The sequence below is a fragment of the Chinchilla lanigera genome, unplaced genomic scaffold, assembly GCF_000276665.1.
Source record: "Chinchilla lanigera isolate Chin_1 unplaced genomic scaffold, ChiLan1.0 scaffold00032, whole genome shotgun sequence".
NCBI lineage: Eukaryota > Metazoa > Chordata > Mammalia > Rodentia > Chinchillidae > Chinchilla > Chinchilla lanigera.
The window spans coordinates 8,787,949-8,815,853 of NW_004955433.1; the positions used below are offsets into that span (position 1 = coordinate 8,787,949).

At 37.8% G+C, this 27,905-nt stretch overlaps 1 protein-coding gene across 6 annotated transcripts in view; it reads left to right on the forward strand.

Annotated features, from left to right (window-relative positions):
* The first annotated feature begins 918 nt into the window (after positions 1–918).
* Positions 919–27,905, forward strand: part of Cyld (cylindromatosis (turban tumor syndrome)) — a 57,059-nt gene continuing 30,072 nt past the window's right edge. Inside the window, exons 1-4 of one of the 6 annotated variants that reach the window (XM_005388275.2) lie at positions 919–996; positions 7,493–8,144; positions 9,384–9,686; positions 11,859–11,964. In XM_005388275.2, the coding sequence (XP_005388332.1) occupies positions 7,641–8,144; positions 9,384–9,686; positions 11,859–11,964 (913 nt within the window). In that variant the 5' untranslated portion in view covers positions 919–996; positions 7,493–7,640. The other 5 variants (XM_005388277.2, XM_005388276.2, XM_005388278.2 and 2 more) reach the window with 5 other exon arrangements.

Below are 27,905 nucleotides of genomic sequence, written 5' to 3' on the forward strand. Positions count from 1 at the left end.
GGAGAAGGAATTAATTAACGAGAGTATCCAGTGCAGAAGGCATGCTTCAAAGCTCTGGGGCTGATTATAAAAAGCATTTCCTTAAATATTTTGAGCGCTTTTGGGAATCGGAAGACTCCTATTCTAATTGAAAGCTCCTTAACTACACCCCGTGTCCTGGCTGGTGGCCAAGGTTGCAGGGCTGGGTTAGGTATCACGCGGAAGCACTTTCTCATCATTCTTAGAAAACCTCCCTTTCAGAACGGGATAGGCGGCAACAGAGGTTTAGGCTTTATTAGCAGGGTCCTAGGCCATTTCCCAAGGGAAGAGCTTTAACCTCTACCGAGGGGCAGGAGCTTGAACGCGGCATTGCACAACCATCCTGTAAGACCGGCGGTACTATTACAAGATCTCCACTTTACAGATGTGAAAATTGAGGCGCAGAGTGGCTATGACTTCTCCATCGCAAGTGGCAACTAATTGAGAGAGCAAAAGGTTCCATCTTAGGTGTGATTCTTAAGGTTTGCTCTTTCTTAAAATCCTGAAAAACTATTCCCAGCACTCGTCTGGACTTCTTCCCACCCTAGTTTTGACAGCTAAGGCAAGAGCCGGGACGCGCGCGTAGGAGGTGGAGCTAGCAGAGCGCAGCGCCCCGCCCCGGCTCCAGTAACAGCCAATGGTGATGCGTCTGCCCACGCTTTGGTCCAATCATCCAGGGTTCCCCGCCCCCATTTGGTTCTTCCCCGCCCCTCCCCTCTCCTTTTTCCCTTAGGCTCCACCGAGCTTGACGGAACGGAAAGTCCCTTTAGTCGGCGCCGCGCCGGCAGCTATTGGAGGAAGGTCACGGAGAGACCCAATCAGAGTGTGCGCAGGAATGTAGCTCGGGCTGCAATTGGTTAGTGCGGCGGTTGGCTCCTCCGCCTCTGTTCCCTCCCTCTCCCTGGCGGCTCGGAGGCGGGGCAGGTGGGGGCGGGCCCAGGTAGCAGGTTCGGCTGCGCGGGGCCCCGCGCGTCGGAGGTAAATATTAGGGCGGCGGGTGTGGGGTGCCGGGCCGGCCCGGGACGCAGGCAGGAGGGCAGGCAGGGCGGGCAGCGGCGCCTCACCGCCTGTGGTGGGTGAGTGATCCGGATCCGCGGCGGGCGGCTAGACCCCTTGGGCCCCCTCACGGCTCCGGGGCGCCTCGAGCCGTCGCGGTGCCCGGCGGGCCTGGGCGCCGGCCCGTTAGTTGCCCCGAGCTGCCCAAGCCGCCGGTCGCGGGGCGCTGCGCCCGTGACGTCAGCCCGGCTGCTCCATCTGCGGGCTTTCCCGCGAGGGCTCCAGAGTCCGTGGGAGCGTGTTCGCCGCCGCCGGGACCCGGGAGAGAGGCTTGGTGGGAGCAGCGGGGACTCGGTGTCCGTGCTGCCGCCAGCCATGTACGGATGGGGAAACTGAGGCACGGACTCCCGGCTGACCCCTGCCGGCCCCCGCTGACGCCGAGAGCCCCAGGTCGTAATGTCTCGTGTTGTTCCTGCGGCGTGTGAATCGGTTAGGGTTAGGGGGTGGGGGGATGTTCGGGGCGCCGATCCAGGAAGAGCAAGTCGGGGTTCTGATCTCCTTCATGGCGTGTTCTGCTTTTTCTTTCAGTTTCCCCGGTCCCAGCGTGAGGCAGGTTTTTACACAACTCCGAGTTCTTTAGTTGAAAGGTGTGCCCTGCTCGGACAGTCATTCTTTTTTCCTTAACGTTTTTCGTTTTTATTATCTCTTAACGATCCCTGGGGAAATTGAAATCTTGGAGGGAGATTATGGTCTTGAATTTGATGCTCAGCCGGGTCAGCTACCCGGTGATTCGTGTAGTTGGCAGCTTTTCTATTCCGCTCCTTGGCGTTTGCATGTTTTAGGGTGCTTGTCATCATCCAGTCACCAAACCTGTGGCCTTGCAGCCTCCAGACCCTCATCTTCCCTTCACCTCCCCAGTTTTCCCTGGAAAGGTGTATCCTTCGCTAAGCTAAAAAGCGTTCATACCTTTCGTTTGAATTGGTGCTAATTAGGGATCGGAATAAGATTGCTCATTTTGTCATCTTAGGCTCCCAGAGAAAAACCCAGGCCTCAAGAGGGTGTTGATTCAAGTGTTGGTTTTCTGCACGCCCCCTCATGCCCCAAGTAGATTGAATGGCCCTAAGAATTTAGCCTGCCATTCCCCACTGGGTAGTGGGTGGGTTTGAAGTAGAACAGTATTAAGAAAAAATGATTTGCTGGAAATGTTTGCTGAAGTTCATGTACCCTGAATGTTGATAATACCTAGAACATTCTCAGCTGTTCTCCTGCAAAATTTTAATGTATTCTTGTGAAGAAAGCTTGTTTTGGGTGGTAACTTTTTAGAGGTGCTTGTAAGGCCAGGCCAGGCCACCTGTTATATAAAACAACCGACATTGAGCAGCAATGATTTCTGTGGTCTGGCATGCTAAAGCTGTGGTTCCGTTTGATTTAAGGAAGTCTTTAATAAAGAACAGAAGAGTAATAATCCTATTCATCAAATTATTTTAGTTTGTTCCTGATTTTCACTTAGTGATCTTAAATTGGCCAGGGTTTTTTACATTGTTCATACAGAATTTGTAAGTGTCACGCATGGTGTGAGTTCTAGGAATCTGGTTTAAATGAGTCTGAAAACAACTTGATTTCATAATTGTGAAATTTTCCATGATCAGCAGTGAAGTAGTGTGAACGTCGGTCATTTATCCAGCGGCTGGTGATGCTTTAGGCAAAAATCATTAAATACTACTGAGTTTTTCTTTTTTAACCTGGAGGAAGCTTTTGGCAGTTCAGATGATAAAATGACATTTTGATTTTTATTATCATTGCCTTAACTAAGTTTCTGGTTTGGGCCCTGGAAGTACAAAGAACTCACAGTTTGGGAGTGGAATGGCTAGGTTTAACTCTAGTGAGAGAGCCGTGTTGCTTATCCTTCTGACATGAACATGCAGCTTCAAGAGCACTTTTTAAAAATAAAAAGCTTATAAATTCCACTTGTTTTAGGGACTGTGTACTTGTGAGGAATATTAAAACTGAGCCAGTCTGTTTTCTGGTTCTGGGATCTTTATATTTCTGTTTAGCTGTATAAGAATATAACAACTTGTTCTTTTACTGAGAGATGTTCTTTCTTAAAATGGTAGTCATTGTAGCTCTAGAAGCATTTGGAAAAAAGGCTCACGTGTTTTCTTTCTTGGGTGTTTGTGCTGACCTTCCTACCTCTTTGCCATTTATAATTTGGGGCAATATTTTAGTGTGGTAATTTTTATTCTGACTTAGGTAGCTTCCTGTCGTTTTTAGAACAAGCAGGATATCTCAGGAGATGCCAGGAGTTCTTGAATTACATCTGTCTGTGAGGTTCTTATGAATGGTATCACCTGATAACTTGAGCATCAAAATGATATTGTATCTTCTAGATAAGTTATCTATTGCCCATTTTATGTAGCTAATGATCATTTGGACTTCATGTAACTTGGTAATTCTAATCTTTACTATTTTTTATATGACTTATTCCTTGATCATCTTTCCATTTCATTCATAGGAAATTGATCAATTTGTGCTCTTTAACCTCATCTTGGTTTAATGGTTTTATTGTAATGCAGTTAAATCCCCTTTTAATCTGAATCCAGACCATCTATAAGCTCAGATAACCAGATAAGATTTCAGATCTATGTGACACTGAGTTGTTCCCTCATCTTCAGTGTCCTCAAAAGAAAACCCTTCTACTCAGCATGCTTTTGAAGTTTAAATATTTCAACTCTTTGGTATCTTCATTCATTACTTAACAGTAATTATCAAGATATTCATGATCACTCACTTATTCAGCCTGAAATAAGATAGTATTTAGATGAGTCATTTGTGATATACTTACCCTCAAACTGACTCCATCTGCAAAGTAATGAGAATACACAGTAATAAGAGAATGCAAGTGAAAATTTCTCCCTTTACACCGACCCCCTCCCCCACCACGCTATCCTGATTTTGAATTTGACTGTGCTTCTCCTTCCTTGGGTTGTCCTGCTGCTCCTGTGATCTTTGCTTAAAGGGAAAGCCTGGGTGAAAAGGGGTGATTTGTTGAAGGCAGTGATCTGATCTTAAAGCTTCCGTGTTTTTCACTGTCTAACACTGAACCAAGTGCATCAAAATACTAACCCTATAAACTTGTCTTCCCAATTGGTAAAAACCCATTTACAGTGGGTTTTACATCTTTTTCCTTTATGATCAGCGATTTTCACTGCTGGGTCATCTTGAGTTTAACTGTAGTGTGTAGCCTCCTAAAAGGTTATTATTGCCTTGTGGTGGTGCACTCCTGTATCCCAGCACTTGGGAGGCTGGGGTAGGAGGATTGCCATGAGTTCAAAGCCAGCCTACACTACAAAGTAAGACCCTGTTTCTCTCTCTCTCTTTCTCTCTCTCACAGTCTCTCTCTCTCACACACACACAAAATAATGTTGACATTGTGCTCATTCATTATATTCAGTATTAGCATATTTTTGTTGTAATACTGATATTTGAGAATATTAATCATTAAATTGATCTTCATATGTATCTCTAGACTAGGGCCATAAAGTTACCCATTCAACTTTCTCTGTGAGTTGCAAAAAAGGATAATTAATTTTTAATATGATAGTTTCAAACCTATTCTTAATGTGTTCTTTCTAAAAGAGGAAAGGCCACATGTTTTTTTATTTTTGGACAATGCTTTTTAAATAATTTATAGCTTTTGCTTTGGCTCTTTTAGTTATCTAACATGACCCATCCTATTGACTCTAAGCTCATTCTTGCTTGTTCTATTGGAAGGTAGTGAAAAGTTACCACACTTTGTGTAGTTCGTGGTTGAAAAACAGTACCTGAAAACTGCTGATTATTGCTGTCCATCTTTTTGTAAAGCAGCTAGTTAAGTCAGTTTTCACTGTGGATTGCTGGCTTTAAGCTGCAAAAAGCAACTTTGTAATCAAATTCATTTAAAATATGGTGTACTGATGCATTACATATAATAATTTAATTTTGTCTTGATAACATTTTATTCCACTTAATGGTTTTTATTTTAAATTGTGACATGAATTGTTACACTAGAGAACCAACAGCGTAGGAATTATTAGCATATAAATAATTACTAAGATTCAGAGAAGGTTCTGATTTCAATTTGAAGGTAACCGTGTTTAGAAGTTTACAAAAAGAAATTCTTTTGAAAATAGAACTGCTTCAGCCTTTCGAAAATTTTTGATATAGTACATTTTTAAAAAAACCAAGACTGTTCTTGGTCACTGTTTTAGATATTAGTTTTTGACTATTTAAACCTTCTGGAAGCAAACAAAATAATCTCTGCATTATGGCCTATGTATTTTAATCTTAAAGACTCTTACAGAATTTATGTATTCCTCTCTTTTTTGCTTGTTTTTTTTTTTTTTTTGTAAATAAACATATCTTATCATCCAGCTTCTCAAACCTTTCAGAAGCAGTAAGTAGGAAAGCGATGAGGCTGTAAAGACAGTCAAGTGTGGGCTACAGGAAACCACAGAAAATGGCTGATTACCAGAGAGACTGTAGACAGTAGATGTATAGAAAGTAGGCCCAAGAGCACAGAAAGCATTACCTAAAGCCTTTTAACAAAGTAACAAAGAGCCTTCCAGATTTAGAGTCACACATAATGATTTATATTCCTAATGATAATTCAATGACCAAGAAAAAATAATATCCTTCTTGAAAACGCTGGCATTTTAAAAGCATTTTAGTAAAAAGAAAAAAAAAGCCAAACACTTCATTATGGTACTGGAAAGGCATAGAGCCAAATTAAGGGCTTCGTTTGTTGTTTAAGCAGCCTTTTAAGGGGTTTTGTTTATGTGGTGCCAAGAGTGAGGTGTCCACAGGTGTCTTATGTAAGTGGCAGATATAAATTGATTCCGTGCCAGCTGAAGGAGACAGTGCCCTCAAGTGGAATTAAAGCAAACACATTATAAAAAAAGAAGACAAAAGAGACTCGCTTCATTTACCTACCCTTGCTTGCGCCCTCGCAAGTTATGACATAAGTCCCTCAGCATTGTTGGTTTGAAGGGGTGCCAGACTCTCACCCTATCTGAGGTAACTTGTGCGTCTCACTTTGGATTGCAGAGGGTCAGACTTGTAAAAACTTTACCATAATGGGACACTTCATTGCCAAATGATGCTTTCTAAAAAAATGTTACTCTGTGTGTAGATTTTTCCAGCTTTTTGGATCACTACATTAAATGACTAAACTTAGTTTGTCAGTTTCAGAGGTATTCTTTAAGGACAACATGAGTAAATTTGATAGTGACATCAGTTGTTGCTTTTAGCTAGCTTAGTGGAAATGGATACCTCCATCTCAAATAAAGATGAAATAAATACTGTATTTAGAAACTAAATAGCCACATTCTTGTGACAGAGAATACATATGAGCTATTATTTTCAGCAAAATAATTTGTTAAAATAATGCAGTCCTCAATTTAAATTGATGAAACTGTCTAGTGTTTAACCATCTATTAAAGCAGGCTTGAGAAAGGCTACTTCATTGTAAAAAATTATTATTTTTTTGTAAAAATTACAAGTGAAAATTTAAAGTTGAAAGAGAAATCTTTTATGCATTACTTTGTTGGATACTTCAGTATCACTATACTGAAATTGTATGTCTTTGTTATATAGTGTTGAGTTTTGCTGCTACAAAAATCTTTAATGAGATTATAATAGCTGATATTTGTGAGTGTGAGAAATTCAGTGATGACTATGATGAATATGATTAGTATTTGCCTGTCTAAAAACAAAGTGTAAGTGATTAAGGAAATGAAATTGAGTCAGAAGTAAAATGTTCCATTACTGAAATAGATAAATGAATTGTGGTTACAGTGTAAGAATGTGATACAACATTTTCATTGAAAAAAGATGTTCAACTTTTAATGTGTAAATTTTAATTTAAACTATGTTCAGAAATGATAACCTGCTTATCAGAAGATATATGTACATTTTCCCCAAATGCAGCAGCTTATCCATTTGTTAGGCAGAATCCATTAAAATTGCTACTTTTGCTGGACATGGTGGGGCATGCCTGTAATCCCAGCACTCAGGAGGCTGAGGCAGGAGGATTGTCACAATTTCAAGGCCAGCCTGGGCTACATAGTGAGTTCAAGGCCAACCTAGACTATACAGTGAAACTCTGTCTCCAGAAAAAAAATGCTACTTCTTTAGTTCAAAAATGTCAGATATGTATTTGAGTGCAACTTTTAAAATTTTTGCTGGCATCTGGTTTTATAAATTTCAGAGCCTTGGAAACAATCACTATTATATTGTCTTTGAAGATACTGTCCAATTGGATTTCCTTAATTAAATATTACAGTTGAAGTAGATACAAGTTATATATGTCTTTTATCCCTTTTAGGTATTTTTGGAAATATTTCATGTGTGTGTATTAGTCAATGAAAATTTTAAAAGCCTTTAAATTTAATTTTAGATTATTTAGAATGAAGTCTAAAGTTTATTTTTGCTTGTTCACCAGGCATTTTGATTTGCTGTCTTTTTACAGCATGGACACCAAATTGCTAAAAACATACTTTGGGACTGCCAGTGAATTTATCTTTTGCAATTTTACGACAAACTTACTAGTGGTCCCTTGTTTGAGCTAATGTTCTGAAGTTACTATCACGATGAGTTCAGGCTTATGGAGCCAAGAAAAAGTTACTTCATCCTATTGGGAAGAGCGGATTTTCTATTTGCTTCTTCAAGAATGCAGTGTTACAGACAAACAGACGCAAAAGCTCCTTAAAGTACCAAAGGGGAGTATAGGACAGTATATCCAAGACCGCTCTGTGGGGCACTCGAGGATTCCTTCTGCCAAAGGCAAGAAAAATCAGATTGGATTAAAAATCCTAGAGCAACCTCATGCAGTTCTGTTTGTTGATGAAAAGGATGTTGTAGAAATAAATGAAAAATTCACAGAGTTACTGTTGGCAATAACCAACTGTGAGGAGAGGCTCAGCTTGTTTAAAAACAGAAGCAGACTAAGCAAAGGCCTCCAGGTAGATGTGGGCTGCCCTGTGAAAGTGCAGCTGCGATCTGGGGAAGAGAAATTTCCAGGAGTTGTGCGCTTCAGAGGACCCTTATTAGCAGAGAGGACGGTGTCGGGGATATTCTTTGGAGTAGAATTGCTGGTAAGTTTGATGAACCATTTTAGTGGGCTGTGTGCATGTGTATGTATTTGTATCTGTGTGTATTTGTATGCACCTATGTATTTTTTCCTCTTTAAACACAAAATAAGTTTTCCCCAAAGTCTAAAGTAATTTTTAATATTCATGATCTTCGGGATTTACTATTCATTTATGTATGTAGGGCTGGGGCTCAAACCCAGGGTCTTATGCATGCTAGGCCCATGTTCCACCCCTGAGCTCTACCTCCAGCCCCAGGATTTACTTTTTAATGTTGGATTGAAGTGATGCAATCATCATGCTTAGAAACTGTTAAAAACTGCCTATTATAGTAGGAGCGTACGAATAGATCACACAGCTATTACAGGCTTTCTTATCTAAGAGGTACTAACATTGCCTATATTAAAAAGTGAACACTAATTATAATTGCTTCAGAAATTGCTTATGATCTTGTGACATTATAGGTTTCTCACTTGTTTAATATGTGCTATTAAGTGATAACAATTTAGATATAAGATTTTTAAAAAATAAGTTGCAACAATTTAAACTTGCTTATAGTTGTCTCGGGTAATACATGTTACATCAGCTTGAAAGGTGTTTCTACTGGAAAGAGACCCACGAACTCTGTGAATGTTTCCATATTTAATATGATTTTCAAGAAGTTAAATGTCAGGTACATTTTGACATTCTTGTGACTAGAGTTTCATGCCTTATTTCCTTCTTGATTTAATTTTATAAGCACTAAAAAAACTGGAGGCCTAGCTGCCAGTTATGCCATTTACTAGCTGGACTTAACCAACCTACTTATTCTCTCTAAGTCTTCGTCCCCTCACGAAAGTGGTGATGGTAGTATACAACTTGTAGTGTTATTTTGATATTGATATAGGATTTAGCACAGTGGCTGGGATGTAGTAAATGCTCAATAATTCAACTATCATTGCTGTTAAAGTAAATTTTTCTTTTTCTGACAAAAGCAGTGTTTGAATACTGATGGAGAATACAGCCCAACTCTCTCATTATCTAATTATAATTTGAAATTGCCAAGTAATTTTATGTTAGCATCAGATTTCCCTTTTTCCTTACGTCTTAAGCATCATAAATCCAGCAATAACTGCTAATCATTCTGTTTCTTATATGTGTTGTTTAGAATTTTTTGAAGTAATTTCTCTGAAATCCCTAGGGTAGATCTTTTTTCCTGTGGATAATTTCTCTATATCTTTTTAAAAAAAATCTCTTAAAAACTAGGAAGAAGGTCGTGGTCAAGGTTTCACTGATGGGGTATATCAAGGGAAACAGCTTTTTCAGTGTGATGAAGACTGTGGAGTATTTGTCGCATTGGACAAGCTGGAGATCATAGAAGATGATGACAATGGACTGGAAAGTGATTACGCAGGTCCAGTGGACACAATGCAGGTTGAACTTCCCCCTTTGGAAATAAACTCCAGAGTTTCTTTGAAGGTTGGAGAAGGTATAGAATCTGGAACAGTTATATTCTGTGATGTTTTACCAGGAAAAGAGAGCTTAGGATATTTTGTTGGTGTAGACATGGTAAGAAAATTTTGGATTATGTTTTCATTGTGAATATATGTATTAGTTTTATGGCCAATTTAGATACATATTGACCATGCTGAGTATTTAAAGTAGACTAATTGGGAGTATTTTAAAGAACATGTTCTAATTTATCTTTGGTAAAGGGGCATTGAAATGGGATAGGAATCTAAGTATAGAATTGCCTTTACTCTTATTGTAACTGACTGATGGCTAAAACAAAATAAAACAAAACAAAACAAAACAACAAACAACTTATTACCCGAAAAACCCTACCAAACCCAAATATATGTCATATTTTCTTTATTTTGAAAATATTTTTTGTAATATATATTTTTCTTTTCGTAATATTTTACAGAATTCTGTTGGCAGAACTAATTTTAATGAATAATGTGAAAAATCATTTATAGAAAATACGTCAGTAGAGGACAGCCATACTGCTTTTGAGAAATAGACAATTAAAATATTCTCATGAGATATCATTCACTATGCCTTTTTTTCTTGCTGTAGTAAAATATATGCATAAGAAAACATTTACCATTTTAACTTCTTAAATGTACAGCTCAATGGAATTAGGTGTATTCTTATTACACTATTACTGTTATCCATATCTAGAACATTTTCATCCTTCTAAACTGAAACTCTGTACTTACTAAATAAATTCTGCCTACTGTCCCCATACACTGTTAACACCCTGCCTAGAATTTGCCTGTGCTATTTATCTCATAGAAGTGGAATCATGAAGTGTTTGTCCTTTTGTTTATGGCATTCATATTTGATGTTACCTTATAATTGTACTTAATAATTCCAGCGTGACATGTTAAGTTATACCTATGGCATCAAAAGAACAAGAAAAAAAAGGCTGAGAACATTTTTATCATAGATTAAAAATATAGGCAAAAATTTGTTAGGTATAAAGAAGGAAATTCATCCGGAATTATTAAATACTAGGATGAGTTAGGAGAGGATGTGAGTAATAGACTTTTGTACTCACGATGGCAATGTTTTCAGTAATCCTTTATCTATTCAGGTATAATTTGAACAGACTGGCAGAGTGAGGGTGTTCTGACAATAGTTTCTGTTATTTTGTGCTTGGAAATTTTATTTGATCCTCATTAGTTGTACTAACCCAATGTTTACTGAAGTCTTACCATGTGAAATTAAAGCCAAAGTAAAACAAGATAGCTAACAATACAGAACTCCTTTTAAAACTGATTTTCTATGAGTTTTACTTCAGTGTTTTAGAGGAGAAATTATGGGCTGAGTGGAGGGAATGTTGGAGAAGGAGGCCTGCTGGTTATTTAGATGAGTCTTCCCTAACTTCAGGTCTTTTGGCTTGGCCCCAAATTTGGTAAAAGCCAATTAGGGCTGACCTCCTTAGGCAGCCTTGAGACCATCTTGTTTGCCCAGGGCAGGCTGCTTCCGCCCTTGCTTGGTCGGCCAGCTCCTCCTTCTGTCTTGGTCCATCGCCCAGTAGGCTTGTGTAAGCATTGCTTACAAGCGGATGCAACTTTCTTCGTACATTTTGATTTTCAGGGACATTTCAGGATTCTGTACACAGAATCCTGACGGCAGTTGTCTTCCTGGGCCGTCTATTAATCTAGCTCCATGTACTGCGCTGTGCTAGTCAGTGTACATTTAGTCAGTGACTAAAATAGAGAACTCTGTTTTGGAAGAAATTTTTACCTACCCGTAAAATGACAAAACAACAATTAAGAATGGGCTTTAAATATAGAGAAAGGATGTAATAGTTTGAATTGTTTAATTATTCAGAGAACATAAAGGTGTGATTGCCTTTTGGGGCAGGTTTCTGTGTAAAATGGTGTATTAATAATAAATATCCCTATGAAAACAATGTCTGTAAGTCTCAGATGGGTATTATTCCATAGACTAATATTTACTGTCCAGTAAAGTATGAAAGATACTTCTGATTCCTTGTTTAGCTATGGGTTTACTATAACTTGATTATTCTTAGTACTTATTTTTCTAGAAACGAATAAAAAACGTAACTACTATGGCAGTTATTTCTAATATCTTCTTTCTCTTAGGCAAAATAGTTAAAATTCATCATTATAAAATATTTTAGAGGATCCTTTTATGGAAAATGCGTATTTTTATGTTTACATTTTATTGAGTAGAATTTGAAAGTCTATCCTATTATTTAATTTCTAGGATAACCCTATTGGCAACTGGGATGGAAAATTTGATGGAGTACAGCTTTGTAGTTTTGCAAGTGTTGAAAGTACAATTCTCTTGCACATCAATGATATCATCCCAGGTATGTTTCTTTATGTTTTAAGTATTTGTAAGGCAGAGTTTCTAACATGTATTTTATTATGAAAATAGAAATATGTGTTTCAGGATGTATGTTTTGAATTTGACTTTTATATGAAAGAATTGTTATTAAATAGAATATCCTTTCTTACCCACAAATGAAAATGGTAAAGATTTTTATTTCCAGAAGTATGTGAGTGAGGGGTGCCATTTATACATTATCTTTCACCTTTTCGTCTCTTAGCTATTTTAAGGTAGGGAAGACCTCATTCTGGTAATTAGAAGTTTCAGGAAATACAATAAACTGGTATTTGTTAGAGTAAAAACTTGGTTTAAATCAGAAGCCTTTAAATAGCATATGGTCATCTTACCTAATTTAGTCTACTGTGGAGAGGATTCTTGTTGAAAATCCTTTCTAGTTGTAGTCAGATTATTAACTTTCCATTTAAAAAAAAACCTAAGCATCATTTATTTTGCTCATATGCAGAGCATCTAATGGCTACTGTCAGGTAAGTGACAAGTTCCTAGAGGTAGCAGTGTCAACAGTGCCATTCCCCGCTGTTAGTAGAAATCCCAGTGATAGGCTGGTGCAGTAAAGCTCACGGAGGCAGAGAGGCTGATGCTTATTGCACATTCTGCACTTAGGAATAAAATGCCCAAGAGCCTGCAGGTAGACTGTGGCCAAGATTGTGCCAGGAATTGAATTAGATGACCTGTGTTCTTTTACATTCCTGATAATCTTATAGAGTAGGTCTTAATAATCCCAATTTGCTGGTTAAAAAAAAAAAGAACAACTAGGGGGTCTAGTAGGACGAAGAGTGCCTAGGGTCAGAGTAAGTGCTAGAGTCGGAACTCAAATCCAGTAGAGTCGGAACTCAAATCCAGAGCTGACTATCAAGCTGTGCTGTGTTCAGCAACCTCCCCCACCCCCACCCTGTGTGTGTTCTTGCTATGTGAAGACCTGCATAGAAAACCATACTTCTTGGTCCCACATCCTGTTTCCATGGAGATGTGTTTTGTCTCTAATTCTATAAAAGCTGAATTTTTACTGTAGCAAGGATCAAAACAGAACAGGCCAGCTAAATTGTTTATTTTTCCTTCTAGCATTTTTCAATTGTTCTTCATTTTGACAGAACACTTTTCAGTTTTCTATAGGTCATGCCAGGTCCTCCATTCCTTGTTTGGTAAAAGTAGAAGGGGTAATATTAGATGAACGTTTGGGTTACTTCTCGTCCACTGTGTGCACTTCCTGCTTTCTTGTGGTGAGGCAAGTCATAAACATTTGGTTTACAGAGCGAGAATATGCTTTCGACTTGGCTTTTAGCTTTGCAGGAAGAGTATATTAATTTAGTAGGAGGTTTGAGATTCAAATGATAGTTTTATTCCAGTGTTGCTTTGGAAAAATCTGACATACTTCGCTTTTCTTGATTTCTTTAAAATTGGTTTTTAACCTTACAAATTGAATTCCTAGCAATTTGTTTGTTTCCCATTAGAAACAAATGGTTTATATTCAGGAGAAAGTATGTGTGTGTTCCATATTTTATTTAGTGATATTTAATTTACTTTTTCATGCCTGTTTATGGGGATAACACAACTTACTATATGAATTGAAATTGTTTTCAATATTATAATAAATATTATTATTTAAAAAGCAGTACTATAAACTGGGCATGGTGGTGCACTCCTGTAATCCCAGCACTTGGGAGACTGAGACAGAACAGTTGAACAGTTGTGAGTTTGAAGTCAGCCGGGGTTACATAGTGAGTTAAAGGCCAGCCTGGACTAATAATAACACCTTGTCTCAACCATTCCACTCCGAAAAAAAGGTTGTTCATTCAGATAATGTTAAACCCCTACTGAAGCTTCTTCTAGATGTTGGGGATATAGTACAAAGCAAAACAGTGGACCAAAGTGGTCTGATGAGGTAAGTGAGAGTGAGTGGATTTCAGGTATAATTTAAAAAGCTGCTGAGAGTGGTGGTGCATACCTATAATCCCAGAACTTGGGAGGCTGAGCCAGGAGGATTTCTGTTTGAGCCCAGCCTGCACTATGTAGTGAGTTCAAGGCCAGCCTGAGCTACCTAGTGTCTCAAAAACAAAAACAAAAACAAAAAAAACCCCAAAGTAACAAGTACCTGTAGACAGTTGGGTGTGGGGCTTGAGGAACCCAGGATGACTCCCAGGTTTGGACTGAGCAACTGGAAGGCTGTAGGGGCTGTTTATCGACGTGGGAGAGAGCAGGAGGAGCGAGTGTGTATGTCGGGGTGGGAGGGTGGTGCTGCGGAAGGTCAGGAGTTTGGTTTTGGATGTATTAAGGTTGAGATGCCTATTAAACACTTTCATTTGAATGTTTAATATTAGAAGCTTGCTTTTTAAATTCTTGAAATGTGTAATAATGCAGAAACTTTTTATATTTAAATGTGGAATATATTTACAGAAGGGTATGAAAAATATATATGAAGAGTAATAGTGAACACTCAGGTGATATGCCATCCAAGTTAAGAAACAGAACGTTAACCCTGTGTCTGCTCAGGTTTCCTGTTATGTAAGATAATAAAATTCTCTTATCTAAGCCTCTTCCGGTTGAATTTCTGAAGCATTCTAATTGTCACAAGGATGGAAAGAGGCAAATGCTGTGTTTTTTGAGAAAGCCTACAGCGTGAAGTGGTGGCTAAGACAAGGCCTTAAGGGACTTCTCAGGGTGCTGCTACTGATGCGTGGTTCTTGGATCTGCGGCATCAGAGTGACCCAGGAGATTGTTGAGGAAGCAGCATCCAGCGCCCTGCCCCAGAGGAATCAACGCAGGTTCTCTGGGGATGGGGCTGGGAGTGCTGCTAGGCCTCAGTTTCCTTTTCTGTCAACAGTGTGAGAATCATGAGGAACTGGGTGTGAAAATGGTTTGCTGGGGAAGGGCAAGGGGAAGTAAAAAGAAGTAAGATGTATGAATGTACATGGACCAACTCCCTACAAGAAAGGCAGTCATTATGTGTGGTAAACATGTAGCAATAAACATAAAAATGGAAAGCCTTGTGAAATGCAAAAAAAGAGAAAGAAATAGAACATGTTAGAAACTACAGATGCTTCTTTCCCTCATGACTGCAATACCCTCCCAGGGCTAAGCACTATTTTGATTTGTTTGAATTAGGAATTTCCTTTATAGTTTTACCATGTCTCCATGCCTAAATGATATATTTTTTAGTTTAGCTTGTTTTTGAACTTAATATAACTAGAAACATGTTTATTCTTTACTTACTTGCATCATTTACTTACAACGTATTTTGAGATTCTTTTCTGTGGATAAGGGGATTGATAGTTCATTCAGTGTCACTGTTTAATAATAGATTTCATTTTGTGAATCCCTCACAATTTAGTGACCCATTCTTATGTTTGTGCTTGGAGTTATTTCCTATCTTCTTCAATATTTGGTACTGATGAAAACTTTTACTGGTCTGATGGCTGAAAAATGGTATCTCAAGATGGATTTAACTTGTAGTTCCCTGGTTACAAGTATGGTTGAACTGCTTTTCATATGTTTATGGAACATTTGTGTCTTCTATTAAATACTGTACACATTTGTATATTCTGCTTATTTCTGCTGCTTATTGATTTATGATTTCTCTATTTTTAAACTTTTCATAAAGTGTTTTATTAGAAAATTTCAGACATAGAAAAGTTGAAGGAATTCTATAATGAGCACCTTCTGCTCTTACAGTTAACACGTGTGTCTCTGTTCGTCTCTCTATCCAGGTATTAATCTTATTTTTATACATTTCAAAACAAATTACAGACATCAGAATACTTCCTCTTAAATAGCTCAACATGCATGTAATTAACTAGAAATAAGTACTTAAGGGTTTTTTGGGGGATAAAAGTCGTATGTGTAATGCTCATTGTATCGTTTGAGTTTTGACTAGTGGACGTATCCTAGGATTAGAAATCCTTATCAAGTTATTAAAGCAGTTCTAGTGAAAAATACATTCACATGACTTTGGTTTTCAAGAGTAAGTCATGTTTCCATTTTTTCATCCTTTCTATCCCAATTTTCCCCTCACTCATCCTCTGTGACTATTTTTATTAGTTTCTTATTTCTCTTTCTACTTTAATATAAAAAGTATACAGGTATACTATTCTGCTTTTTGCTTTATTCTCATAACCTTGGGTCCTGGAGCTCTTTGTATACTTGAACAGCGAGGTGGTTCTTTTTCTGAGGGGGTAAGGTGGGGTTTGATAAGGGTCCCACTATGCTAGTTCAGGCTAGTCTCAAACTCATTATATAGCCCAGGCTGAAATTGAACTCAAGGTGATCCTCCTGCCTCAGTTTCCCAAGTGCAGGGATTACAGACATGTGCCACCATGCACAGCATCTTGTTCTTTACAGAGTTATCTTGGTTACTTTTCTGTCCTTGCTGAGACAAAATACCTGGCGCCCAAAATTAAGTAAGGAAAGCCTTATTTAGTTTGTGGACGTTTCAGTCCATACTTGGCTGGCTCCAAGGATGGAAGGTACATGGCAGAGGGCAACAGTTCATGGCAGCAGAAAACAGCAAAAGAAGCAAGAGCAAAAAGGGAGAAGCAACGGCAAGCAAGCCTCTTTGTCTCCCTTATATTATATGCAGGCTGCCTGCCCCAGGGTGGGTGTGAGCACTCAGACCCATAATCCCAGCACTAGACCATGAGTCAATCACAAATTGTAGAAGCCCACCCCATGACTTCATGAGGCTTTGAGGGGACATCCAGGTACAAACCATAACAAGAGCATACTTTTCCATTGTGTGGAAAACAGTTCTATAATTTATTAAACCAACTTTCTTTTGATGGGTTTTTGTGTTTCAAACTTTATACTATTCTGCACCACAGTGCTATTATGACCATATATATACGTATGTATTTCCCACATGTGCTAGCATGTAAGTTCCTAGAAGTGGGGTCTTTTATCACGAAAGGGTACGTGCATCTGTAGTGTTACAGATACTGTTCATTGCTTTCAGTCATGTTTTAGCAATTATTTATACCAGCAGAATGCAAGGGTAACTTTTGTTATAGGTTTAGTATGAGAGTATATTGTTTTCCCAACCTGTAGGTAAAAAATATATTCCAGTATAGTTTTAAGTTGCATAGTTGAACATCTTTTCGTATGATTAAGGGTAGTTTATAATTGTCTTGGTGTTAACTGTTCATATCTGTTGTCAGTATTTCAGTTGGATATGGGTGTTTTTTATCATTAGTTTCTTCTTTATATATTACTGTGGTAAACTCTTTTGTGATATGAGGCATAAATGTTCTATTTTCCCATCCTATTTGCCATTTGTCTTTTTTTGTTATTTATCTGGAAACCTCTTTATTTTTATTATGTGACAAGTTTACCATTTTAACTATTCTTAAGTGTACAATTCAGTGGTTTAAAGTGCATTTACTGTGTTGAGCAATAATCAGTGCTATTGCCAGATCTTTTTAATCTTCTCAAACAGGAACTTTGTACCTATTGAGAAATAACTCCCATTCTGTCCTCTCTAGCTTCTGGTAACTTTTGAAATTTACTTTCTGTCTTTATCAATGTGTCTATTCTAGGTATCTCATATAAGTGGAGTCGTACAATATTCGTCCTCTGTATCTGGCATATTTCATCTAGAACAGCTTCTTTTGACTTTGCGTTTTAGGCTTTTTGCCACGCAGGATTTTTAATTTTTTACACAATTAAATTTGTCAATTGTGTTTTAGGTTCTGGATTTTGAGTCATTCTAAGGTTATAAAGAATTTCCCTGTGTTTTCTTCTAGTGCCCTTGTGGTTTTATGTTTCACATATACATCTGTGATCTGTTTTTATTTTAAGTAGTGTATAATATGAAATATGGACAGAATTTCTTTTCTTTTCCTTTCCCATAAATAAGTACCCAGTTGTTCCAACATCATTTATTAGCAAGTCCACCTTTTTTCTACTGTCTTCAGATGGCACATTCGTTGTACTGATTTCCTATGTGTACCTTGGTGTACCTCTGGAATTTCCATTCGGTCTCCCCGTGCATCAGTAACACATTGTGCGTAGTGCATCTTTATGTGTTAATACTGGTAGCACTAGTCCTGTCTCATTGCCATTCTCAATTTTCCTATTCTACATGATCATTTATCTTTTTTTTTTTTTTTTTTTTTTGACCATGCTTAGTGTCAAATCCAGGGCTTTGCAAATCTAGGAACGTGCTGTACCACTGAGCTACATCCCAGCCCTCTATATTGTCTTCTAAAACTTCGACAGATTTGCTTTTCACTTCTGTTATCCATCAAGCTTTGATTTTGTGTTGGATATAAAACATGGGTGCAAATGCACAGTTTGATCGCCATGCTTGCTGTGTATAAGTCAGTTTGCAATTGATATATATGTGTAAGTCTGTCTCCCTTCCCTACACTAAGGCCTATTGCCCGTCTTTATCATAGTGTTAGAAGTTGTGGTAGCTGTTAAGAGTATGTATCCCTTCTTTCCCTTCTTATTATTTTCTTTTTTCCTTAATGAGTATCTTCACTGTTCTTGGCCCTTGGCTTTTCACTGTAAGTTCAGCTATGAGCTTCTCAAATATTACAAGAGAGTTCTGTTAAGATTTTGATTGGAATTGCAGTGAATCTATAGTACAAATTGAGGTGAGCTGATATTTTGATTATATTAAAACTTCTAGCATATGAACATTGCATATCTTCTCATATATTTAATCTCATTTTACTAAAATTTTATAATTATTTCTGTGAAGAGCTTGTATGCATTTTTGTTTTTTAAGGCAGAGTCTCGCTATGTAGTTTAGGCTAGCCTTGAATCTGTTTGTTGTAGCCCAGGCTGGCCTCAAACTCATGGTAAGCCTCCTGCCTCAGCCTTCCAAGTGCTGTATACATTTTTATAGGTTATAAAGTAAGGCATATTAGCCGGGCATGGTGGCGCATGCCTGTAATCCCAGCATTCGGGAGGCTGAGGCAGGAGGATTGTTGCGAGTTCGAGACCAGCCTGGGCTACAAAGTGAGCTCAAGGCCAGCCTGAACTGCAGAGCAAGACTCTACCAAAAAAAGACCAAAATAAATAAATAAATAAACAAACAAACAAATAAATAAAGTAAGATATATGTTCCAATAGCATTTTACTGATGTATAAACATACAATTGATTCTTCTAAATGATGGCTTTATTGAGAATTATTTCACAATCTTAAGATTTGGTTATTTAAAGTATATATTTCCAAGTATTTTAGTGTATTTACAAATATGAGAAGTCATATGTTCAATTTTAGAATATTTTTTATCACCTTTAAAGAAACTATTTTTGTTGTTACTGCCCTCTTTCCTTGTTTATCTTAAATAGCCACCATGGTAATTTGTTGTTTCTGTCTGGGTGAGCTGGAGATTGTCTCTTTATATTCTGTTTAGAGAAGTTTATGATCTGTCTAGTATGTTTATCTTCAAATGTATCTTTCTTGGAGTTTTGCTAAACTTTTTGAATTTGAAATTTTAGCTCTTATTTAGCCAAATGCTTTTTCTGTCCCATTTTGTTTTGTGACTTCAATTAGCTCCCCATTAGAATTTTTAATGTTCCTCAAGCCCTTTGAGGTTTTGTTAACTTTTTTCAAATTTTTTATGTCTATTCTGGGATGATTTCTTTTGTTCTATCTTCTACCTTGCTGACCTTTCTTTCTTTAATCCTCATTGTGCTGTGACATTGCTGTAAGGGCTGGGTACTTTATAAAGAAAAGAGGTTTACTTAGCTTACAGTTTTACAAACTGGAAATCCAAGACTGAGTGTCCTCCTTGGTTTGGCTTTCCTGGAGGGCCTCATGCTGGGGGTGTATGTCAGAGGCCTCACTTGCCTGTGGGACAGGAAACCAGAGCATGGGGAGGGGCTGCTCCTGCTCTTTTATAGCAGCCTACTGTGCTGAGAACTCTCTTCATAGGACCAGCATGTATACTTTCCCTGCTGATGCTCCCAGTGACCAAATTACTTTCTACTAGGCCCTACCTCTTGAAGGTGGTAGTACGCCAGTATGCCACCTTGTTCTGCCTTGCTGGGGACCACACTGGCAGCATCTGAGCCTCTGGGGGACACACACAAACCATATTCAAACCCCATAGTGTCATCCAGTGAATTATTTTCTCAGGTACTACATTTTGATGTTTTTCGAAGCTCTTTTTAACACTTTGTGTCTGGTTCTTTTGTTTGTTTTAAATAATTTTAATTTCCTTGATCAGGGATTTCTTTAAGCAGATTTCCCTTTGCCTTTGTGAATATACCGTAGTTATGATTGCTGTTTTAAATATCCTTATCTGTTAACTCCAAAATCTTTACCATCTGTGGATTGATAGCTGTTGTGATTTTTCTCCTTTTGAGAATAGAGCACAGTTTATTTTTTTCTTTTTGTACGTGGAACAATTCTAGACTCTGTTTGTGCTGCTGTTCCTTTGAGAGGCCGAATCCTAACCACTAGACCACCAGGGCCGCTGTTCCTTTGAGTTGCCTCATCATCTGCTTTTTTCCTTCAATATTGCCTGCACACAGGTTTTTTTGTTGTTGTTAAAGTTTATATCCATCATCTGTAGAAGAAATGGTCTGATAGGAACTCCCTGTACCATAGCAGTTCTGTTTTTAAATTGTAAACATGTTTGGATGTAGACATACTTACTGAAGAAAAGATTTCCCTGGGAAGGTATGGTGACACTTGTGATTAGTTTTAATTTTCCCATCTTTTGTTATTTAAAATATATATTACTTTGATTGTGTAACAGTTTTCTTCTTCTCATGGTTCTGGGGATTGAGCCCAGGACTTCAGGAATTCTGGGCAAGTGCCATACCACCGAGGCAGGTCCCCAGCTGCTGCCACTGAATTGTTCCAGTTTTTTGTTTCTCCCCTCTCCTCTGCTGTCCTCCTCTGCTTAGCTCTTTTCTTCTCTCCCTCCTTCCTTTCCTCCATTTCTTCCTTCCATTGGAATTAGTACAAAACCTTCCTAAGAAGGTTCTTTCAGATTGGAGCCTATAGTTCTTAACCTGGAGTGATTTTGCCCCCAGGGCACATTTGGCAGTGTTTTGTTCCTCACTCTGAGGTGGGAGATACTGTTGGTAGCTACTGGGTAGGGACCAGAGATGCTTCTAGACATCCTATGGGACAGCTCCACAACAGGACATATCAACAACTGTCCGGTACAAAATGTTAGTGGAGCTAAGTTGAGGACCCTGTTTCAAACACATTGGGATAGTTATGCTAATTTTATTCTGTTAACTTGCTAAGTGGTTAAGGGATTTCCTTGTGTAAAAATTTTGTCTTTCATTATGTATGTATTCTTGCAGGGTTAACTAATTCTGGTTAATGATGTTTTGCCAGAATAGCAAAGTTAAATGTAACTTCACTTCACTCACCAAATCAAGAAACTTTGTGGGTTTCCTATATAATTATTTTTTTGTTGGTGTGAGGGGGAAGGGTGTTCGAAGGACACTTTTGAAAGCTTAAAACCTTATCCATTTTAGATTAACTATCCGTTCTACCTCCTTTAGTTGCATTTATTTGAATTTTACATTTTAAAACTGCATATAATTTATTACGTTGTTGTATTGAGCAATTTGGGAGACTGGAGAAATCATGGTTAGTCTTATCATTAAGGAAAGAAAGAAATACCTGAAGTATAAAGTTCGCTTATGTATAATTGATGGTGTTTTTCTCAGTTGTTGTGGAATAAAGATTTGAAGTGCTTTCCCCCGCCATTCTTCAGCTGTATTTCTCTCTGAGTGTGTTTTCCACCTCGCAGTGTGGTTTGAAATGTAAATTATCTTGGGTTCTGCAGTAGCACTTAGGAAAAAAAGAAAAGAAAAGAAAAAAGCTACCATTTCTATTTTTCCTGTGGTAGAAATGAATATAACTTGGCAAAGAATTTTTCTTTAGCAGTATTTATCTTAAAGACATTTATAATGATATTTCATTTAAATATCGATAAGAATTAAAATAATAAAGCTCGTGGGGAGGCAGTTGTCAGGCACGGTGGTCCTCGAGATCGGTAGCTGTCACCGACGTGGTGCTGCGGAGAGTGAGGCAGAGAAAGAAGAGTGCTCTTTGTTCCTTTCTTTTACAGCTTGGCATTCAGCACCCCTGAATAGGAGCTAATTAAGAATGATACCAGCTTTTGTAGCATAATACATAAATTATGCTTATTTGCCAACAAAATAAAGCTTGCAAACAGACTTTAAAAACTAAAGTTGTTTAAACAAAAATTAATTTAGTTTATTTGAATGAATCTTCATCTGTATTTCATGTCATCATTAACATTCTTTTCTTGAGGGAAAAAAAAGAGTCATAGTGTCTCCTTTAGTTGCTTAGTTTCTTTTTCTTGCCCAATTACCTTCATTTGTGGGACAAAATTAATATTTCCAGCATTTAAGAAAGATTCTCTTTGGAGCAGTTGAACAGCTGGTGAGATTAGGAAAGAATTTATCCCAGTCAATTTTTTGTTACTGTTGGCTTCTGGATACTTTAGACTGAAAGATGCAGAAATCTTAGACATGCTGTAAAAATTTTCCTCTCTTCGTTGCTGTTCAGAATGCTGACACATATACTAGGACATTATGTTCAGGTTCTTGAAGTTGTTGTGATGAGGCATATCGATTAGTGACACCCCTAAATCACATGCTTCTGCTTTTCCAGCTCAGTTGTGTCTTCTTTTTTGGTTTTGGGGCTTAGAGTATAATGGTGTTTATTTTTTTAGACTGTGCTGTACATTCAGTTGCACAGAATTTTTCAAAGGTATCTGGTGAGAACTTTTCCTGCAGATATTGGTCCCATTTTTCTTATTTCCTTTTGTATCCTTCAGCAGTTTTTTCTTTTCATTCCAAACTCGCTTGTTTCTACCCTTTAAGACCCGCCTTCTTAGTATTGAGCAGCTTTCTTGAGATACACCTGGCATACAGTGAGCTGCGCAGATTTAGTGTGCGGTTTGCTAAGTTTTGACATAAGTGTGCACCCATGAGAGCGTCAAGAAAGTGACCATGGCCTTGCCCCAAAGTGTGTCCTTTGGGATCGCCCCCTGTGCCTGTGCCATCTCCACCCCAACTCAGGCAGCAAGTGATTATCCTCTGTCACTACACATTTGCTTACATTTTCCAGAATTTTGTATAAGTGGAATAACTTGGATGCGCTTTTTTTGTGGGGGTTGGATTATTTTACTCAGCCTGCTTATTTTCTGATTTTTCCCTCTTGACCTCTTCATTGCTGACAAGTATTCCAGTTTGCTTAGTCATTCACTTGCTGAAGGACATTTGGGTGGTTTCTAGTTTGTGGCCATTATGAGTAATGAGGCTATGAGAATTCAGGTACTGATCTTTATATGGTCAGATGCTTTCATTGCTTTTCACTACATTTTCAGCTGTCAAATGGGTGCTACTGTTGTTAGTGAGTTTTTTGGCTTTGCATCTCACTGGTGACCGGTGATGTCAGACATTTTTGCAGGTGCTTATTTTTCATCTGTGTATCACCCTTGGTGCAAATCCTTTGACCAATTTTTTTATTACTGAGTTTTGGGAATTATTCATAAATTCCAAATAAAAAGACTTTATCAGATATGTGGTTTACAGACACTTAAAATTATTAGCAATTCACCTGCAGGGAAAGGTTATTTGCCCGTTAGCTGGTTTGTCCCAATGGTAACATCTTGGTAAGCTGCAGTGCAGGCTCACAGTTGGGATTGATCCAGTGTGGTCCAGACACACGACATAGCAGCCAACACAAGGACCCGTTACACTGCCCTTTTATTATCCCACAGCTCCATTCCTCGAACTCCCACTGTCTCCTTAACTTTGACGACTACCGACCTTTGCTCCATTTCTCTAATGTCATTTCAAGAGTGTTATGTAGAGCACAGTAACTTTTTGGGATCGACTTATTCTGCTCAGCATATTTCTCTAAGATTCATTTTTGTTTTGTGCATCATGGTGTTTCTTCCTTTCTGTTGCAGATAAGACTCCATGTTAGAAATGCGCCACTGTTTGTTCAATGGTTTATTCATTGAACTACACCTACTTTTTTCTAGTTTTTAGCCCTCAGAAAAACACTTTTGTAAAGATTTGTGTCCAGGTTTTCTTGAACGAACACAAATCTTCATTTCTCTGGCATAAATGTTCAGGTATGCAGCTCATATAATATTTACATGATTTGTTTTTAAAGCCACTGTTATACTTTTCCAGAGTGACTATACTATTATCCATGACCATCGGTAATATGAGTAAACCCATCTTTCCACATCCTTACCAGCATTTGGTGTTATCATTATTAATTTTAGCTGTTCTGAAAGATGTGGGGTGATAACTCATTGTAGTTTTGAGTTTCTCTGATAACTCATGATATTGCGTGTTTTCATGTGTTTAATGTCATCTGTAATATGTCTTTTTAGTAAATTGTCTCTTTTGCCTAAGTTCTAACTAGTTTATTTTTTATTGTTGAGTCTTTATTTGTTTTGTTTTTTGAGAAGAGTCTCCCTGTGTAATGCAGGCTGGCCTTGAACTCGCTTATGTAGCCCAGGCTGGCCTCACACTCATGGTGATCCTCCTGCCTCAGCCTCCTGAGTGCTAGGATTACAGGTATATACCACCATGCCCAGCTTACTGTTGAGTTTTGATAATTCTTTGCATGTTGTAGGTACAGTAGTAGTCCTTTGTAAGATTCATAATTTATAAATATTTTCTCCTGGTCTGCAGCTTATCTTTTCAGCCTCTTAACAGAGTCTTTCATGGGGCAAAAGATTTTGATTTTACAAAGTCAAATTTATAAAATTTTCCTTGTACAGATTCATGCTTTTAGTGTCAATCCCAACAACTTTTGCTCAACTCTAGATTTAGAAGATTTTATAATTTATATACCATTAATAGTAAAAAGCTTTAGAACTTCATCCTATGAAAGCATACTTCAATAATGTTAAGTATATTTGCAATGTTTTGCATCTATCACTACTCTCTGGTTCCAAATTTTTTTTTGTCATTTGGAACCTCCTTTCTGCAGCACCCTGGCAACTACCCATCTGTCTCCATGGAATTACCTGTTCTGGATGTTTCATGTAAATGACCTTTGTGACTGGCTTGTTTTACTTAAGCCTGTGTTTTTCAAGACTTACTCCTGTTGTATCATGTATCAGTATTCAAGTCCTTTTTAATAGCTGAATAGCATGCTAGTGGATTTTGTTTTATCTGTTCATCAGTTGCTGGACATTTACATTGTTTCTGGTACTTGACTGTCATACAAAATGTTGCCAAGAACATTTACGTAAAGGTTTTTTTGTAGCATATGTTTTCAGTTCTCTTTGGTGTATGACCAGGAGTGGAATTGCTCAGTCAGGGTAATTCTATGTTTAGTCATTTGTGAAGCTGCCAGATTGTTTTCAAAGTGACCACACTGTTTTATCTCCCACCAGCAATATATGGAATTTCTTTGCATCCTTTCTTTTTTTTTTTTTTTTAGCTTAGTCATAGTTTTACATTTTTCATTTGTCTATGACTCATTTTTAATTGATTTTTGTAAGATATGAACCTTAGAAATTTTTAAAGTTTTAGCTTTATAGATACCTTGTTGTTCCAGCACCACTTGCTGAAGAGGCTGTCTTTCTTCTGTTGGCTTGCTTTTGTACCTTTATCCAAAATTATATGGGTGGATTTGCAAGGGCCTGTTTCTTAGTTCTCGATTCTATGCCATTGATCTGTGTGTTCTAGCCTACCGTCAATACCATGTAGTATCAATTACTATAGCTAAATAGTAAGTCTTGCAAATAAAAGTATTTTCAGAAATATTTTTTCTACTCTAGATCTTTTCCTTCTCTACATACATTTTAGAATTGAATTGTGTACATCTACACAACATCTTGGTATTTTGTGGGGATTGCACTGAGTCTGATTTGGGGAGAAGTGCTGTCCTTTGGCTACAGGGAGCTGACTTGTTGAGGCTTCCTTTTGTCTGTGGCCATGGATGTTTCTAGGTTGCTGACTTCTGCAGCTCTAAGACTAGTATATGTAGGAGGCTAGGAGGAAACCTAGGGAAATCCTGTTCTTGTAGTTGCTTGAGCCTGAGGCCCCTAGGTGGTCTCCATGCTCCTCTCCAGCTTTCAAAGTTGTCTAATATTTGTTTTACAAATTATGTCCAAAATTTTTGATTGTACTTAGCAGGGCAAATAGGGAAAATTATACCTACTCTATCTTCCTAAAGTGAAAGTTATGCCCTCCTTTTTAACAATTGGTTTTCAAGGTCATTTTGTATTAGTACATAAATTGCAGAAGTAATCTTTTAAGTTATTGCATTGTATTTTGTGAATATTTTATAAACTTTTTAAATCATTCCCCTCCTGATGATTTAGGTTATCTTCAATCTTTTTCTTTTATATATAGTATCTGGGAATAACTTCATATATGCTAATGTGTCAGATTGCACGTGTGCCAGTAGAGTGGGTAAAAGATAACTTCCTAGGAACAGGACTGCTAGGCCAAAAGGGGTGTACAGTTTATATTTTGATAGGTGGTGATAAATGCCTTCTACAGAGATTGCTTGTCGGTCTGAATCACCCTCAGTGATGTCCACATAGGCAGAATTTCTGGTCCTATGAGACAGAGCCCCAAAAAGGATATTTTGAATCACCAGATCTCAGCATGCAACTCTGGTATCATCTTTAAGGTCTCACATAGATACACTTTTTATATACAGTTGTCCAAAATATAAGGAAAGTATTTATTCTTACCAGTAATCCAACATCAGGGACATTTTTTGATAATTGCTATGTGTACTACACTTGGCATCAGATTTTACAATACCTTGTTCTAGTCAAGTGAATTTATATTTTCCTCACAAGATTTTTCTGTGGTGGTAATTTGTCATTTGGGTCTGAATTATACTGTGGCTGAATTATGCTGAACGTAATTCCTCAGCAATATATCAATTAAGCAGTGTTGCTCAATTTAATGAGTCATTCAAATACACAGGCATTTCTTTTGGTTAGTAAAAACTTACTCACTAGTTTACTGTTAGGATTTTCAACTTGAGGATTCTCCAAGGGATTTTCCTTTTCTGATTAAATAAATAGGAGTAATAGATAACCTGCTAATGTCATCATTTTGCATGCAGTTCTGCTGAGTATGTTATGCACACTTTAGGTCTTTATTTTTTTTGCCCAAACCACTGTTCATGTTGTGTATAACAATAGTTTACGCCTTTTTATTGTTATGTAGTATTCCACTGTTTGAGTAGACCACAATTTTTTTTAATCCATTATTTTGTAGAATTGATTGTTTCCAGCTTCTGGTTGTTATGAATAGGATTGCAGTGTACATTTTGGTACATGCTGTGCTGCTTGGTGGTGAGATCTTGCTATCTCTTTTAACATTTTTAATTATGGTTATTTTAATCTTATAACATTTTCTGCTAAGTTTTTCCCTTTGTTTTCTACAAGTTAGCCATCTCTTAAAAGTTACTTGAGTGAGAAGGCTTTGTTTTATGATCCACATGGTTTTGGATCATGATCGTAGTTGTGAAGAAGTAATAAGAAATACTTGGCACATAATTGCTGGATGGCAAGCTAGATGTGCTGAGGATTCAGTTGCAGTGTCCTGTTCCTTAAAGTTGATATTTGACTCCTTCTCAAAGTCTCTGACGGAAGGTGACCATAGTTTCCAACTCCATGCCCAGTTCATGGATTTCTCCCCAGCAGCAGCTCATTCATTTGGTCCAGGAGTACTGGAGGCTGCCTTCACAGCTTGATGGAGGAAAGGCCGTTCCCAGAATTTGTTACAGGCCTGCTAACTGTGGGTGTATGTGTATCCAGCCGAATGAAAGTATCTCTTTTCAAACAGCTGTATGCAGTTAATGACAACTAACTGTGGAAGCTAAGTTTCTATATTTAGTTTATCTTCTATAATTTGGGAACTTTTCCCAGTGCAAAGGTAACTGTCACAGGTGACCTTCATAGAT